The following is a 16,959-nucleotide window of genomic DNA, read 5'->3' on the forward strand; positions in this document are numbered from 1 at the left end:
GAACCCGACGTGTTCGCGCAGCTCCGCGGCCTCTGCCACCCTTTGGGTCCCAGCATTCCACGCTTGGGAGCCGAACGCCGGGCGGAAATTGCCGACGGAGACTCGCCACCCGGCTTACTCCCTGAGCCCGTGGAAGACGGAAGAGAAGAGAGCCGAGGCGGAAATCGCCGAGCGCCCCCCCCCCATTCCCCGGGAGCAGCCGGACAGGCCCGAGCGCTTTAAAAGGAGCCGCTCGCCCCCGAGGAGAGGAGCCGAGCGCTTCCGGAGGGACGGCGAGCTGGGCGGAGCTTGAGGGCGTGAGGCGGAAGTTGCCGACGGTCTTCCGGGAAGGGCCGAAGGGGGCTGTCCGTTACCGTCCGACCCACACACAGAGCCCGCAGTAGGAAAACCGGCGGCGGCGGCGGCGGCGCTCTGAGGCGGAGCGGCCCCGGTTGCGTGGCCCCTTCCTGCCTGCCTCCCCTCCTTTCGCGCTCTCGCCTCCCCGTCTCCTGTCCGGCCCGTCTCCCTCCCTCTCTCTCTCTCCCCCGCCCCGGCCTGCCCGCCCCACCTGCCCGCCCGCCCGGCCCCCTCGGCCGACCCCGCCAGGCCAGGCCGCGGGAGGTGTCGGCGCCCCTCCCCCCTCCCCCAGACCCGGGCCGGGCCGCGGCAGCCAGGTGGGAGAGGCCGGGGCCGGACGGGCGAGAGGCCGGCCAGCCAGCCCGCCCAGCGACCATCCGCCAGCCAGGATGATCAAGCTTTTCTCGCTGAAGCAGCAGAAGAAGGAGGAGGAATCGGCCGGCGGCACCAAAGGCTCCAGCAAGAAAGCCTCCGCCGCGCAGCTCCGCATCCAGAAAGGTTGGGGAGTGGGGTGGGGGCGGGCGGAGAGGAACGGGATGAAATGAAATAGCCTCCCCTCTTCTCCCCTCCCCTCTTCTTTCCAGAGAGAAAGAGAAACTAACACACGAAAAAGCCCGCAGAAGGTGCTCCTGCTTCTTCTCCTCCGTAGTATTTCGCTAACCCAGTTTTTAGTATTATGTCAGTGTGTATGCAACTGCAAGAGGATGGGGTCCCCTTGCCGCGATAGGCTTGCCATCTAAAATGTGTAAGATAATCACATTTAGCACTTATATACTGTGCTGTCGGAGTGTTCAGATCTTCCCGCCTATGCTAGGTGGTGATCCTTACAGCAACCCATTAAGGTAGGCCAGTAGTAGTATCTTCAGTATTGCTTTGGAGTGCACAAACTATGGAATTTGCTACCGCAAGATGTGGCGATGGCCGCTGACTTGGATGGCTTTAAAAGGGGGTTAGACAAATTCATGGAGGATAAGGCTATCAATGGTATCAATAGCCTAATCAATAGCCTAATGGCTATGTATTACTGCCAGTATCAGAGGCAGTAGGCCTCTGTATGCTAGTGGCTGGGGAACATGAGTGGAAGGCCGCTGTGGCTACTTGTGGGCTTCCCACAGGTATCAGATTGGTCTCTGTGTGAACAGAATGCTGGACTAGAGAGGCCGTTGGTCTGATTCAGCATGGCTTTTCTTATATTCATATTATAGATATGGGGGGTGGGCAAACTGGAGCCTGAGAGTGTGTGGCTTGCCAAAGGGTAGTTCATGGCAGGGATGAAATTTGAACCAGCGAGTTCCTGGATAATAAATCTTAGTCATTGTTCATAAGAGATTCTAGAGGTCATGCCCTGCTTGGAATACTAGCTTTCCAGCCTGGAAACTCCCAAATTCTAGATGGATTGTGCTTCCTCAGAAGAGAAGGGGAAAACATGCTGCCTACGCCCAATGTAGTCTGCTATTACCTGAGTCCTAGGGCTTGAATATGTACTCAAATCATGTATTCGTTAATACTTATTTGTTATTCTGTCCTACTTCTAGGGAGCTGAGACAGGTGCAGATTATGTCTTTACCATCTTACCCTTTACAAGAAACAGATGACTCCATTTAGGCTGAGAGAGAGGATGACTGCCCCAAGGCCATGCAGTAATGGAGCTTTCCCCAACCTGGCACCCTCCCGATGTTTTGCACTTCAACTCCCATCAGCTCCAGCCAGCATGGCCAACTGTCAGAAATGCTGGGAGGTGTAGTCCAGAACATCTGGAGGGCATGGAAGGCTGGCTTAATGGCTCAGTGAGGATTTGAACCCCTCTCTCCTTGGGCACAATCTAATATTTTATCTCCTTCACTGCACTATTCTTAAAATAAGCCCTTTCTCCTCTTTTCTCTGATAAAGAGAAAACTTCTAGTTCCAGTAGCTTCCAGTTCTTCCACACAACGCGCACACAGTCTTTTCCTTTCTGCAGAAGGTATTTTGGACCTATATTTCAAAGAAACATAAAGAGTCCTGCTGGATCAGGCCAGAGGCATGTCCTTACATTCCTGCCTTGTAGTCAAGGAGCTGGTAACTCTCTGTCTTCCGCTTTTCTTAAGGTTGTAGGTGACATGGTGCCTTTTTTCAGCAAATCACAAAGCCAGGCAGGTCACCCTAGGGGAAAAAAGAGCACTGATGGATTTTGATGTGAAAGGGAAGCCTGATCACTGATCTCACTAAGGAGCCTTCCTCTGTAAACTGACCACTTCTTCTGCTTTTCCTCCTAGATATTAACGAATTGAATTTGCCGAAAACATGTGAAATAGACTTTTCAGACCAGGATGACCTCCTCAACTTCAAGCTAGTTATCTGCCCTGATGAGGTGAGTGACTGGTAACTGGGGCTTGTCAAGCCTGACATACTGTGTGGGGACTTGCCATTTTGTCTGTGATCTCAGAAAGCCCTGCTGGGTGTGCCAGGCAACTGTGTTGCATAACAGCCCACTTCTGTGGTGGAACCAGAGGAGGGAGGAAGCTTGCATTAGTTGACAGGAGATGATACCCAGTAGTGGTGCATAATATCTTTGGGTCTCTAGGCTTCATCATTTCTGGATTGGTGGGCTGTGCCCGGAGTTGGCTGATACTTCTTCTGTGATTCCATCTATGTCAGGATTCTCTTGCAGAACTTGGATTTGTGAGAAATTCTCCTTCTTAAAAATCTAGTTTAATCCCAGGGCTGTTGTGGCATTTGAAATTGTTCATAGCAATATGTATAGGGGATGCCAGTGGTCATGGATGCTCCATCTCACCCCCTCTCTTAGCATCCTGTCATGTTTCCTATTTTGTACTCTCTGCCTCTTGCTTACCTGCACCTGTTAAATCCTGTTGTTGCACCTTAAAGGCTGCAGCCTGGCTGCCTAGCCTCTCTTCCTGCCACCATGTTACTTCAGGAGCAAGTGGGGTAAAAAAAAATCAGACTGCCCCCAAACTCAAATATCATGTAGCAAATGCATGCTAAGTAAGTGTGCTGCTTTTGCACTTTGACTTGAATTTACATATTGAATGAATACAGTTTTATTGTTACAACAGTAACCACACAGAAAAAATGAATACAATTTTTTAAAATGCTGATAAAAATGTTTGGGAGACATAACTTTGTTTCCTTGATACAGACTACAGATGGCTTGGCAATACTGCATGAATCTACTTGTTCTTTTACTGTCTTCCTCCGAAGCACTGTTCTGGGCTACCTGGAACTGGGCGATAGTACTGCGGAGCTCACCCACAATGGGAAAGTTTACTCTGCTCCTTCCCTCCTGATTTTTAGATACCAGGCCAAGGTTCCTTGTGGGGACTTGCTTGTACCTTTCTGCTGCTTGTTCTCTTGTTCTTTTTTTATTGGTGGTTCATTCTGTGTTTGATTGCTTTAATTTGTATTTTTCACATTTTAAATAATTGAGCTACTTTGTAGATCGGTTAGGCAAAAAAGGTGGGATAAAACTGTCTTAATAAAATACCTCACACATGTTGTTGTTTTGCCATGAGATAAGAATAAGGGGGGACAGTTAACCATACCTTTTGATGTGCCTATTTGTGATCAACCTTGGCATGCTAGCCCTACAGGGCAGTTAAGCCAGCTTTACACAACGTAGCATTTTTCCTGTTCAGGTACTAATAATGAACTACAACACATCCTTATTTTCCTATCCCAAGCCATTGCTCTACTCAAGCAGACTCCTCTACTTTAGCTTATTCTGTGCACCCAGAATTCACTGACCGTATTCTCTTCTGACCCTCAGTATGTCCATATGCACAGCTTTCTCAGGTGGTGCCACTTAACTCTCAGCTTCATACATGCTCTCTGGTTCCAGTTCTGTTTTATCTAGGGCAGTGGTTGATCTGAGCATAGGCATGGTAGAACATAAGACAATGCTCTTTTCTCTGCCTGTATGTCTGGCATCTCATTCTGTCCAGGGTGGGTAAATGTGAGTTGTGAGCTAAGAGAGCACCATCTGTGTAGGTGGTGTCCTTAGACCACAGAGCTTTGAATATGGTGTGTAATTTGGGCTAGTTTAGAGTACTGGGTTAATCATATGATGATTGCAATTGCCACTTGATAATCCGAATACATGAAACTTTCGGCATCTGTGGCCCAATTTTTACTGTGAGCTGGCTTTTGCTGTCACTTTCATGTGGGGAATCATCTTTCTGTATGTGACTCCACATCATGAGATGGCAAATTGAACAAAGCCCAGGGTGTCTCCAAGAGGCTGCCCCATTGGCCTGCATTTAAGATCCATGTCACATGGAAATTGCAGGAGGAAGTTGCCTTGTCATATATTTACGTCATCAAAAACTGTGCCTGTGACTGTCACTATTCATGGTTGTCTTTCACCAACTGGAACAAACAAGAGCCCAGCTGGGATGGCACAAAAGGCAGTGATCTGTGGTGATCAGTGCTGGCCACGCCATGCATGTGAAATTTAGCAGCCTGAGGATCTTTGTTTGCCTTTTCAGACAAAGAGGGTTTCTAGCAGTTGCAGATACTGAGAAGTCGGAAAGTGCTGGACTTCCCAGCCTATGACAGATTACCACAAATAATTCTGATTCCCAGGCTGGGGGAAACTGGTTGTACATCCACAATGTGGGGATGCAATGCAAAGTAGGGAGACATGTGCTGAATTGACCACCTTGCTGCACTGCGTTGGGGAAGGCTGCTGTATACATTCAGATTTGACGGTTCTGCTTGGGGGAATTGGGGAATACGTTACATTGTTCTAGCTTGAACACCACCCTCCCCCCGATCTTTATGAGAATCTTGTTCACTTTTACATGCAGCCAAACTTGCTTAGAATGTCTAATTCTTGCCTTACAGGGCTTCTATAAAGGTGGGAAGTTTGTTTTCAGTTTTAAGGTAAGTAACCTTCCTCACTTTTCTGCCTTAGGCTTCTAATGAGGTGATGGTATACACTTGGCTGTATGGGCTTGTCTTGGCACACAATCAAGATGACTTAATATGGATAACTGCCTTTCAGTGCATTTCAGCCACCCCTTTGGTTGGTTAAAAGAGGAGTAAATGGCTAGATTGTGTCAGTAGCTAAGCCACATGAATAAGGGGGAATACAAGGATTAAGGGAGGGAGAAGAGTTATAGGTTGGTTGATCCAGAAGTAAAATGTGATTGAGGAATACAGGGAAGTACATAGTTGTGTTTTTGCTGCGGAGGCCTCTGAGCATTATGGGCTGCAGGCGGCACCCTGTATTAGATTTTATAAGTTACTGCACAGAGTTCTGAGTATATCTGGGACTGGGGTAGGGCAGTGGGAGATAGAGTTTGCCCTTGTTTTCCTGCCTGTTAAATAAACAGGCGTTTCCTCCTTCTCAAGGCTGTTTGTTGAAGGGCAAATTATTTGTTGGAAAGGAGAAACTTCAAAAATAACAAGGGACAATGGTTGAATGTCATGGGGTTTGTAGTAGGGATAGAAGGCAGATCCTAAATGGGCTATTGCCTAATCTAATTAGGGAGAGGGTTCCTGTTCAGGGCACTGCAGAAATGGGGAATGACCTGTGTTTGAAAGCATTCTGAATGAATTATAAACCAAGGAAATGAAGGTTCTGTGTTTCAAATTAATTATACAGCTGTATGCATTGCTTGAGGGTATTTTGGTTTTGGCTGTGTTTTGCTGAATTTAAAATACGTTTGCAGTGCTTGAAGTGATACTGGCTAATGAATGAGTCAGGGTGGGGAGATAACTGGGGCATGAAAGCTCTTCTCACAATCCACTACTTTCTGATCACCTGGTAGACATTGTCTCCTTGTTTTCAAACCTTTCTCTGCAAACATGTGGTTCGAAATCGGATTTCATTATTTTATTTGAATTTGTAAAAGTATCCCAAGGAACCTTTCTGTTATGGTTGAAACACAGAATTGGCCACAAATCCATAACTCCCTGGTGGTGTCTCATAGCCTCTAGTGTTTGGCTACATTTGGCATGGCATAAGTCTATCCTGGGTATAGGCCTTGTGGCTCAGAACCAGCATCCCAACAACCTCTGCTTTCATTTAAAGAAAAGCTAATTATGGGGGGAAATGTGTGAACACACAGGCTGTTGAAACTTTGAAGCAGAGGGTAGTTGAAAAGTTTAATTCATTAATTATAATATTTTTATTCAACCATTTCAATAAAAAATGCAGAAGGTGAAACATTTATACATCTCCATGTCAGAGCCAATTCTGTGAAAGCCCAGCAGCAAATGAGCTAAATGTTGCAAATGTTAAAAAGTGTTGGGTGTTTAGCTTTTCACAGAACCTGGATTGCTTTTAACTTGGAGGTTAAAGAGGAAAGAAACTGTCTTGTTTAGACCTCTGCTCTGTCTTTCTTTGGCAACTCTTAAATATGCTAAAAAAACCAAAACCCTGACTTAGTCAGCCAGAATCATCAGTACACACTAGGAATTCAGCTGGGGCTTTTGTCAGATGCAGAGGAGCAAGGCAAGCGTTCGAGTTGGCTTGTGCTGCTAGCCAACATGAATGATTTTTCTTCTGATTATTGTTCTGCCCTGACTGGAGGGGAGGTAAACAAATGTATAAATACAATCCATTAAAACCAGCTTTAAGCACAGCCATTTAGAGACAACCCTTATAGGGGAACCCTGGAAAGTTTCCAAAAGACGTTCTCAATTTGATGAAGCCATTTAGATGTCCCTCCTTTTGTCTGCTGAACTTGATGCATAAATAGTGGCAGGAATTATATTTTTATCCCAACTCTTCAGGGTTCTTCAGTTGGCATATGTGATTCTTTCCCTCACTGCTTGCAACAGACGCTTTGCTGGCTGAGAGTGATAGTACTCGCAGTCCAACTCATCTGGAGGGCACTATGCTGGGGAAGGCTGGTTTATCCCACTATACCACAGTAGTCCTCAGAGTTTGTAGCACAATAAATCTATATAATCAAGAAGATGCTCACAGCTATCCTTGCTCAAGATTTTCAAGTTCCTCCTTTCTTGAGGACTTGGGACATTTTTTACCATAATCTCATGTAAAGGATGTGGATCCCTTTCTCTTGGTGGATGTGTTTGGCCTTGTTCTGTTGTGATCACTTGGAGCCCTACCAGTGTCTCCACTCACAAGATTTAGAGCTCACAATCCCAGCAATTCAGTCTTAGCAACTTATTAAGTATTTTCAAACGTTCCTTCAGTCGTAGTCCCCATGAGAGTCACAGAGAGAATAAAACAATTGAAATGAAAATAAGGAATTCACAATTTGAAGAGCATTCTGAAGTCTGCTGAAGCTGGCGCAGCGAAGATCTGTCTGCTCTCGGGGCACGCATTGCACTGTGCACATAAAGGTGCCAGGGAACCGTTTGTGTTCGTTCTCTCTCTCTCTCTCTCTCTCTCTCATTCTCTCCCCCCTCCCACAAAGTATGGTGTATGCCCCAAAGAGTGATTTCATTATCCCCATGTCATTGAGGGAAAATACACAAGGCAAAGAGAGGCAAAACCTAAGATGCCATTTTAGGATGTTTGTGTGGGGTAGGAGAGAAGTTGATTTCCTAGGTATGGAGGGTCCATTTTTTTCTAGCTATTCATCTTATTGAGGTTTTAATTTCGAGTCAGGCCCGCAGCCAGACTAAACGTTCGGTGGGGGTGGGGAGATGCCAAAATAGGTGGGGGAGGGGGAGTTCATCTGGTTTGCAGGCCTTTAAAGACAAAATTGTAAACTCTTTTTTTAATTGTTTGTTTGTAAAAATATTGGGGGGTAGAGAAAATTTAGGGGAACCCCCTAGCCGCCCCTGGCTACAGACCTGTGTGGAGCTGGGAGATGCTGAATGTCCTATAAAAACATGAAGGCTTATAGCTGTGTCTGTTTGTCTTGTATCTCTATTGCAGGTGGGGCAAGGCTACCCACATGACCCGCCCAAGGTCAAGTGTGAGACCATGGTGTATCACCCCAACATAGACCTAGAAGGCAATGTCTGCCTAAATATCCTCAGGTACAGAGCATGTTCCGCTGTCCTAATTGGTCACCTACATTCTCTCTTCACTTTGCCTTCTTGCAGCTTTTGGTGGACATTTTAAATGTAAAGTGATCACATGCCAGTTCCCTCATCTCTGAACGCTTGTCTTCCAAAATTTCTTTGCAGCCTGGCACTACTGTGTATCCCAGTTGATTGCCTCAACTTATTTTTCAATTGGTTATAAATAGAGATGTGAAGGCCCAGATAGAAAAATGGGTGGTGGTGGTAGGACTCCTTCCATTTTTACAGAGGAAAAATAAGAAATTTGGGGGAACAGTGAAAAAATCTATGAAATATTTTCTATTTTGGGAAAGACAAGATTTTACCCAAGATCTTTAGTATGAAGTTTTTTTGTATAAGACAATCTAGAGTGATAATTTTACATATACCGTACTTAAACCCAAGATACATTTTTGCTCTTCGAGCGCAATTTTGTGTTTATATGCTTGAGGCAGCAATCCTGTGCATGCTTACCTGGGAGTAAGCTCTATTAAAAAGAGTATATCTTACTTTGGAGTTAACATGCATAGGATTGCTCTGTAAATTTTATAAATATGCCAAATAGTACGGTTTTATATGCTTGCTATGTTATAGATGATACATTTTATGTTTTTAATGGTTTGATAAGAAAGTAGATATTATATATTTCCCCCAAAATTTCAACCCCCACCCCAATGGGGGAAAAACTCTTTTTTCTCCATGGCTTCCATGTTTCCAGAAATTTTGCATCTTTAGCTATGAAACATCCCATCACTTGTTCTGGATGATCACTTAAATTTCCTGGTTTTGCCTTCATAAAGCCTAATGGTTGTTTGGGGGGCTTAATCTGGTGGCGCTTTATGTAATTAAAGGCAAATGAAGAGGAAATGAAACCCAAGAGGAGCAAAAGTTTGGAACTGACTTGTCAGAAATGAGGTCTGTCCTTTGGGCATTGTCAGTAGGGTATGAGAATTTGATTTGAATGTGTCTGGGGTTCCACCTTTAACAGTGGTGACCTCCTTTTTAAGCATTTGGGATTTTATCCCAAATTTTTAAAAAGGGAAGCCTTTTGCAAAATGACTACTTCAGTCTCTATTACAGTGTGGCTATAACTTCACACGGAACCTAAACCTTTCACTTTCTTGTGCCATTTCAGATTTGGGGCTGCCTTCCTATCCCTACACTCACTCTTTGTTTTCTATCTCATAGAGAGGACTGGAAGCCTGTACTAACAATAAACTCTATAATTTATGGCCTGCAGTATCTTTTCTTGGTGAGTATATGTAGAGATGAAAGTGTGAAGGGAGGGAAGCGTGGGCCAGTGCCTTCCAGAAATCCGTCTTTCCGCCCATCTACATTCAGCCTGAGCAGAAAGTGTGGGTGGAGGAATGGGAGAGGAACGGCACAGAAGGTAGAATGCAGTACATGTCTGAAGATCCTGTGGGTGTTTAGTGTGAGACTGGGCAGCTTTATATAGTTGTATTTGGGTAGGATGTGTGTACTGTGTTGTCTGCCGGCCTGCAAGAATAGCTTGAGATAGAGATTTGCCATTACAGAGCAGTGCACTTGACAGTATTGGCAAAGCCAAAATGTTGCAATGTCTTTGCAGAGTGTGACTGATGTGACAGCCTCTGAACCTAGATGGATTGATTTAAACCAAGTTTCCAACGTTCTAGTACTTTTGGGGTTGGATCCTGATTTACACTGGATCAACTACGCTAATAGAAGTGAACTTCCCCACCCCTCCAGTCCCTGAAAGTGCTACGCATAATCAGGAGACCCTGCTGAATGAGGTGATAGGGAGGGGGGCGGAATCCCCTCAAACTGGGCAGGGGCATATTCCTTTCGCAGAGGATAGATCCTGAATCCAGCCTACTGTTTCCTAAACAAGATTAACTGGTTGCTATAAAAATTGAAACATCTGTTAGCAACAAAGTGAAGCCTTCATAGGAGCGAAATCTTAAAACCTCTGGTCATGCAGCTCCCATGCCTTCTGCACTACAGAAGCTCAGTGCAGTCCTCCAAGTTTACTCTGAAGTAAGTCCCACTGTGTTCAGTGGGGATTACTCCCAGGTAAATGTGCATAGGATTGCAGTCTATAAGTTACAGGCGTAACTTGTAAAATTAAGAACTTCTTTTTGGCATTTTCTAACTAAGCAAAAATACTTGGAGACCAAGTGTCCAGAATTTTCTCCATACAGTAGATGATTGCTACTGAGCAAACAGTGTGTCCTCATGACATGGAAAGTCAGTGTCCATACTCTTTGGTGGGCAGTCTAAATATTTGCAATTTGTACAATAAATACATTCCATGAGCTATTGTGCAAATAATACTAGTCCTCAAAATACATACGTTTCTGTTCATGATTCATTCTTTTACATAGAAAATTAAGCTTTAACTGACATGCTTTAACTCAGTGACCTGGTTCGTACAGCATGACAGCTCACCATGGCTGGTGCCTGGCTTGCTGTAGCTTGTTGTGTCATGCGAACCCAGGCAGCAGGGGTTGTTTGAGTGTTAGACAACTCACAATAACCCTAAAGAAAGCCATGGATTATTAGAGTGTTGTCTATCTCTCAAACAACTCCTGCCACCTGGCTTTGTACAACATGGCAAGCTGGGTGCCATAAAAAGTGGTGGCTGCAGGCGCCTGGCACATCATAACAACCCCTGCAGGTAAATTAACCCAGAGTGGGCTGTTGTGTCATGCGAACCAGGTCAGTGTTTTTAATAAGGCATCACGATTTCAATTTTAAGGGAGATTTGTTCTTATTACATTAATATTAAAATGCTTGCATTACATTTAGATAGTAGATATCATTTAAAACCAGGCTGTTTAACATGGTGCTCAATACAACTTAAAAATTAATGTGATTTAAATAAATATATTTTCACTCTTCAAAATCAGCTTTTTTAAAATACACGTTATCATGCACAAGCTGCCACACCACTGGTATGGTAATTCCTCTGGGCTCATGGCTGTGTTTTACTGGCAACTGTAGATTTTATTGTTGTAGCCCATTCCTGCATATCTTTCAAGAGCAGTGTTATCCCATAACGTGTCTTAAACTGACCACAGTGCCAGGCTTTCCATATTTAATTTTTGACCAGGTTTGTGCTTTGGAACAGAACTGGTGCAGGAGGACTCCTGTCTCTCCCACCCCACCACCCTTTAAATAAGGTAAAATAGCTGGGGCTGGGATAGACAATGTGGTGCCCCCAAACACCTTTTTAGGTTCCAGTCAAGGCGCCTTACCCCTCCCACTTACAAAACAAAAGCCCTTTTTCTTACCAGCAGCTGAGGATTGCTGTGAAATAGGTTTTTGTTGGTGCTGAAAATTGGATTCAGATGAGTTGTTTACTGTGTTGGGGCTCAGACCCTGCTTCTGCCTTGTACTCAGTCTTTTGAGCAGGGCAGTTGTACCTTTGCCACACCTCCCATGGCAGCCATTTTGTGTTGATGCCCGGGCCAGTTTCTCAAATTGCCAAAGGTGCCCATGACCCAAGAAGTTTGCCCATCCCTGAGCTGGATGGATGTTTACACCAGGAAATGGAGAAGCTGAAGCTGGCCCAGTTACCACTTTTGTTGGCCAAGGGGAGAGGCAGGAAAGCATTTGAGGTCATGTGCCCTGGTAATTCTAAACGCCTTGGCTTGCCTTGTGGCCAAGAAGTGCAAGAGAAGAGAGTGCAATGCACTGACTCCTATGAGACAGGCTCTTGATGAGAGGCAGACCTCTCGAGGGTGGTGTGTGCGCTATTGCCAGGCAGCCTCAGGCCTCTCCCTGAACCATCCCAATGGAGTGCCTTCACCAGGGCAGAGACAGAGTGCCAAACTAATGGAGAAGTGCAGTGGGTGGCACACATCAGCTCCTGCATTAGTGGTCATTGCTGAGGTAGCTTGAGGTGATAGTCTCACTTCCTGTAGGCTTGCTGATTTTTTTGGGAGGTTTCCTTCCATGGAGCCCCAAAAGGATTCCATAGATTAACTTTGCCCCACTCCCTCCGGTTTCTTTTGTACTTGCCTCCTTGCTGAGGCCAAGAGTTGATGCCATCAGGAAAGCAGACTGATACATTTCATCTATGTAAATTTTAGGATAGCCTCCTATTTTCTCCTAGGTAAAGGTGTGGAATAGGACAAGTTGGGGGAGGCTCATTACAACATGGGGATTTTTGGTCCTGGAGCAATGGAAACTCGGGTTGATCACAGAGGCTGAAGGCCATTTCATGTGACTCATTTAGACGGAACTTGGGGGCTGGTTTATATAATCGGCAGGATGTGTGCTGCTTTTGCCATTGCTCTGCATTTCTAATTGCTTATTGTTTTAAGGGCTGCCTTGATTTTCCTTCATACTGGAGGGAAATTGCTCCAGGAATTGGAATCCTTCAACTGAATTTGGCCATTAGTCACATTGATAAAAAAGATGTGCAGGTTATGTTAATGTAGCCTTCCCCGACCTGGTGCTCTCCAGATGTTTTGGACTACAATTCCTGTCAGCCCCAGCCAGCATGGCCATTGCTCAGGGATGATGGGAGTTGTGGCTCAGAATACCTGGAGGGCACCAGGTTGGGGAAGGCTTTGTTAATGGAGTTGAATATGGTAAATTGGCATTTGACTCATTGCTGAGCAAGCTGTGGAACCCCCTTAGAAAGCCTGCATAGTTTTCCTCTGAAGGTGGATCTGCTTTTTGGTCTGGGTCAATGTGTTGGGTGATAAACCTTCCTGCCCCTCAAAGCCTGAGAGGAAAGGGATGCAAACTCCCAGTGTCCCTAGGAATAGGAAGCCTTGAGGGGAGGATATAGCCCACTGCAACTTCTGCTTGGCATGTTTGCCTGCAAATGATATAAACTTAAGCTAGTCTCCTGGCTGCACACAGGAGTCTGAATATATGTGGGCTGCATCTCCAGATGGCTCAGAAACCCAAAGCAGGGGGGGGCTTGCCTGTGGGTTCTGTGCTCAGCACAGTTCACAATCCCATTGGCTCTTAGTCCCATCCTGCTGTCTTATTCTTCTTTGCATATTCCTATTTTGGTCCTTTTCAAAGCATTTCCCATTCTGCTGTCACTCTGTTATGCAAAATAGTGATTTACTGAAAACCCACCTTGTAAAATTTGATTTTTACACACTTCCTGCTAAACACTGTATAATGTTCCGTTTTCCCTGGGTTAAGGGAGGAATCTTGTATTGAGGGTGAAGGAGAAACCTCAATTTTGGGAGCTCCTAGTGCTACTCCAGAGTTCTGTGTTCTGTTAGGCAGCAGCTGCTGTCAGGATTCCTTTTGCCCCCACTGAACTTCAAACACCAAATCAAACACAGACAAGAGGCTTCAGTCTACAGCTTTTAATCCATTACTTCAATCCATTACATACAGATGCAAATTCTCAGTGACTCTCAGTCTGCAAGGAAATGCCTTCATGGGGTTCAGAAGGCAGCTACGAAAGTTGCCCACCGTTTGAAAGAAAGGCGGGCTCACTAGCCTAACTTAAGGGGAGGGGAGGTCTCTGTCTCTCTCATGAAGCTTCTAAGCGCAGCTGTTTATGCAGGGCCAATCAGGTAGACCATCTAAGTTCCACCCTGGCCTTCTCTGTCTTGGCTCTGCGCCTGGTGTCTATTAATTCAGACTCCCCAAACCCCGCCTCTCCCTGTATGCTACCTCTCCTGGGTGGGGTGGGGGGAGGTGAAGAGGGACTCTCCTCCTCCAGCTGGACCTTTGAAACCTGAGGAGCCTGCCTAGCCATGTCTGGACTAGCCTGGGAAAATACCTCCCCCATGTCTGGTGGTTCTTCTTCAGAATCTGAACTACTATCCCACTCCCTGTGCTCAGAAACACTCCTGACAGCTAAAGCAGAGGAAATTCTGAACTGAGCAAGGCTGCTGGTCCATGACAGAGATGCACTTTTTTTCCTATCTGCTTATTCTGAGAAATTTATTTAGCTTTCGCTAGCCAAGAGGGAGGAGGGATTAGGAACTAAGCTGAGCATAAGCCATTGGGAGTCCTGCTTGGTTCCCACTTCAGCTTCTGAAACTTCACCAGGTGGCACCACCAGTAAGCTTTCCAGCTTATTTCAGGAGCTTTAAGATCTAGAAACCTGCTTTAAAAAACAGATGAATTCTGTGATGAGTGCCAAATCCTGCACTTGCACACTATAACCACAGAGATGTGGAATATACAAAATACTGGTCGTGCCGTTTGGTATGCGGGGCAAGGTATATTGGATGAAAATGGGCCTTTTGAGGGTGGGGTGAAAGACCTGAGTAAGGCCTGGGGTTGGCAACGTGTGGTCCTCCAGATGTTTTTGCCCACGGCTCTCATCAGACCTAGCCAGCATAGCCAAAAGTGAGGGGTGATGGGAACTGTAGGGCAAAACATGTAGAGGGCCACGAGTCACCCACCCCAGGCAGTTCTGGCAACAGAACAGATGCAGGGTGTTGATATTTAATCTTGCATCTGATAGGACTGTATTCCACAAAAGCTTATACTGTAATCAGCCTTTGTCTTTATGGTGTCGGAAGACTCTTTGGCACTTAATGGTGCTCCCTTCCCTCCCTAGGAGCCAAACCCTGAAGACCCCCTGAACAAAGAGGCTGCGGAAGTCCTCCAGAACAACAGACGCCTGTTTGAGCAGAACGTCCAGCGCTCTATGCGGGGCGGCTACATTGGCTCCACCTACTTTGAGCGCTGCCTCAAATAGAACTGACCGGCTCCGGGCACAAACCTGCCCTCCCCTTGCCCCTTCATCTCCCTTCCAGCTCTCCTATGGGACTCTGCCAACACCGCTGCCTTCAGCCATCAAGGGGGCACAGGAGTCAGGAATTGGCAGGGGCCCCCTTCCATCCTCTCCCCCCCTTTCTTGCCCCACCTGCTCACCTTCCTACCACCCTCTGCCAGCCTTGGGGCCTCAGCAGCTGCTGCCTCACCAGATCCTCTTACCTCCCTCACCACTCTCCCTATGTGCTGCTGTGGGGTGAGGGGTGAGGTTACTGCTGCTTCTCTACCCCACCCATGGTGTTGGGGTAGCCATCCGCCCCATGGGGCTGGGTGTGTGGGACCCCATGCTGGTGCCCATCTGCCTTTCTGGGGGCTGTGGTTTTGCTGCTAAGAACAGAAGGCTCCCTCTGTGCTCTGGCACTCCCTGCCTGCAGTGCAGTGCAACTGTACTGCGTGATCTGCAGGCCACTTGCCTATCCTTTCCTCCTCGCCTGCTGGGCACCAAGGCTTCTGAGCATAACTATTTATTACATGGGGGAGGCTCTTGAGGGCTGGGTGATTCTGGAAGGCTGGAGGGGGGTGCTCAGCCACCTCCAACCTGCCCCAGACACTGTGGCTCTGGGGAGGCTGGGTCAGGCCTGGAATATTCCTTTTAGAATCAACTCACTTGGGTGTCTGGTTTTTAAGGAAAAATAAAAACAACCAAAACAACCAATGCTAATAACAGTAGTAATAAAAATGTAACTGGGGCAGTGCTGTTTCCACTGTGTCCACCAGGGCCTGCCCAGCAATGAACTCTCTCTGCCTCTCCAGTGACTCCTGCAAGCCCCTGGCCAAAATAAAGCCACTGTACTTCTAGTGTGTCAGGTTATTAAAGGGGAATGTTAGCGCACTCAATTTGCCCCTTGCCTCTCTTGTCTTCTGCTTTCTTCTGCCCTGGTTTTTTTTTGGGGGGGAGGCAGGCAGCAGCAGAAAGAAGTCTAATAACAATCAGGACATCTTGTATGGTGCAGTCATCTTCAGCCTCAGTGGGCCATCCTCAGAGGCAAGGAGATCTGTTTGTTTCTTAGATTGCTGGAAACGAGATGATCCATGGGAAGGAAGGATGAGATGGAGGTTTATGGCAAAGAGGGGCTATAGAAATGTGGTAATTGGAGAGAACCTTTACCCACCCCCAATCGTCTTATGTGGAAGACTCAGTTTAACTCTATATTGGAACAGCCCCAAAATTTCAAAAAGGCAGTTAGTTTTCTCTCTGATCACAGGAGTGAGGTTTTAAAAGATGCAGAAAGCTGTTGTATGGTACACAGCTAAGCACAAGTTTGCTCAGCTTTTTATTTGTATGCATCTAACACTTGAACAACACAATCCTATGCATATTTACTGAGAAGTTCTATGCGCAGTGGGTTTTACTGACAGGTAAGTGTGTAGATCTGCAGCCTAAATATTTCAAAGTATGTTGCTGTAACCCTGTTTGTGCAGCAACTGTAATTTTCACCCCACTTCCCCTTATGCAGACAAGAACCCAAGACATATATTCCCAAGGCAACCAAGTACATTCTGGGCTGAATGGTCTTGTACTCTGACTGCATTTCATTCTGCTTCTATGATAGGTTCAGGTCATCTCCTTTGGTGCTTCTATGCAAAGTTCAGTTGCACTGAAGCTACTATTTTCTGCTGGTTGGCTTCCAGCGTGAGAGGGAAGTGGTGCTGTCTGTGTACGATATCGATATGGCAGAATCTGCACTTGAAAAGGAGCCTCTTCTGATCTGTTTGGTGGGGATACCTGAAGTAGTTCTGAATCTCTGAACGGCTATATTGTCTCCTCTCCTAGGATGCTGAGAAGTACTTCTGTATCTTCCTGCTTTAACCACTTCTATTCAAGTGTGGCCGGCATGCTTGTGGGGGATATTTAGCAGAGAAGAGTAGTGGAAAAGTGCTACTGTGGATGCA

At 46.2% G+C, this 16,959-nt stretch overlaps 1 protein-coding gene across 1 annotated transcript; it reads left to right on the forward strand.

The window, feature by feature from the left end:
* The first annotated feature begins 313 nt into the window (after positions 1 to 313).
* UBE2M (ubiquitin conjugating enzyme E2 M) lies at positions 314 to 15,914 on the forward strand. Its single transcript, XM_084805091.1, has 6 exons — positions 314 to 834; positions 2,592 to 2,686; positions 5,179 to 5,217; positions 8,192 to 8,295; positions 9,508 to 9,571; positions 14,849 to 15,914. Exons 1-6 carry the CDS (start codon positions 726 to 728, stop codon positions 14,987 to 14,989), a joined length of 552 nt encoding a protein of 183 aa, XP_084661217.1. The 5' UTR covers positions 314 to 725; the 3' UTR covers positions 14,990 to 15,914.
* Positions 15,915 to 16,959: the final 1,045 nt, after the last annotated feature.

Source organism: Heloderma suspectum, chromosome 6 (genome assembly GCF_057233095.1).
Source record: "Heloderma suspectum isolate Gila_16-S chromosome 6, 16-S_ref, whole genome shotgun sequence".
Classification (NCBI taxonomy): Eukaryota; Metazoa; Chordata; class Lepidosauria; order Squamata; family Helodermatidae; genus Heloderma; species Heloderma suspectum.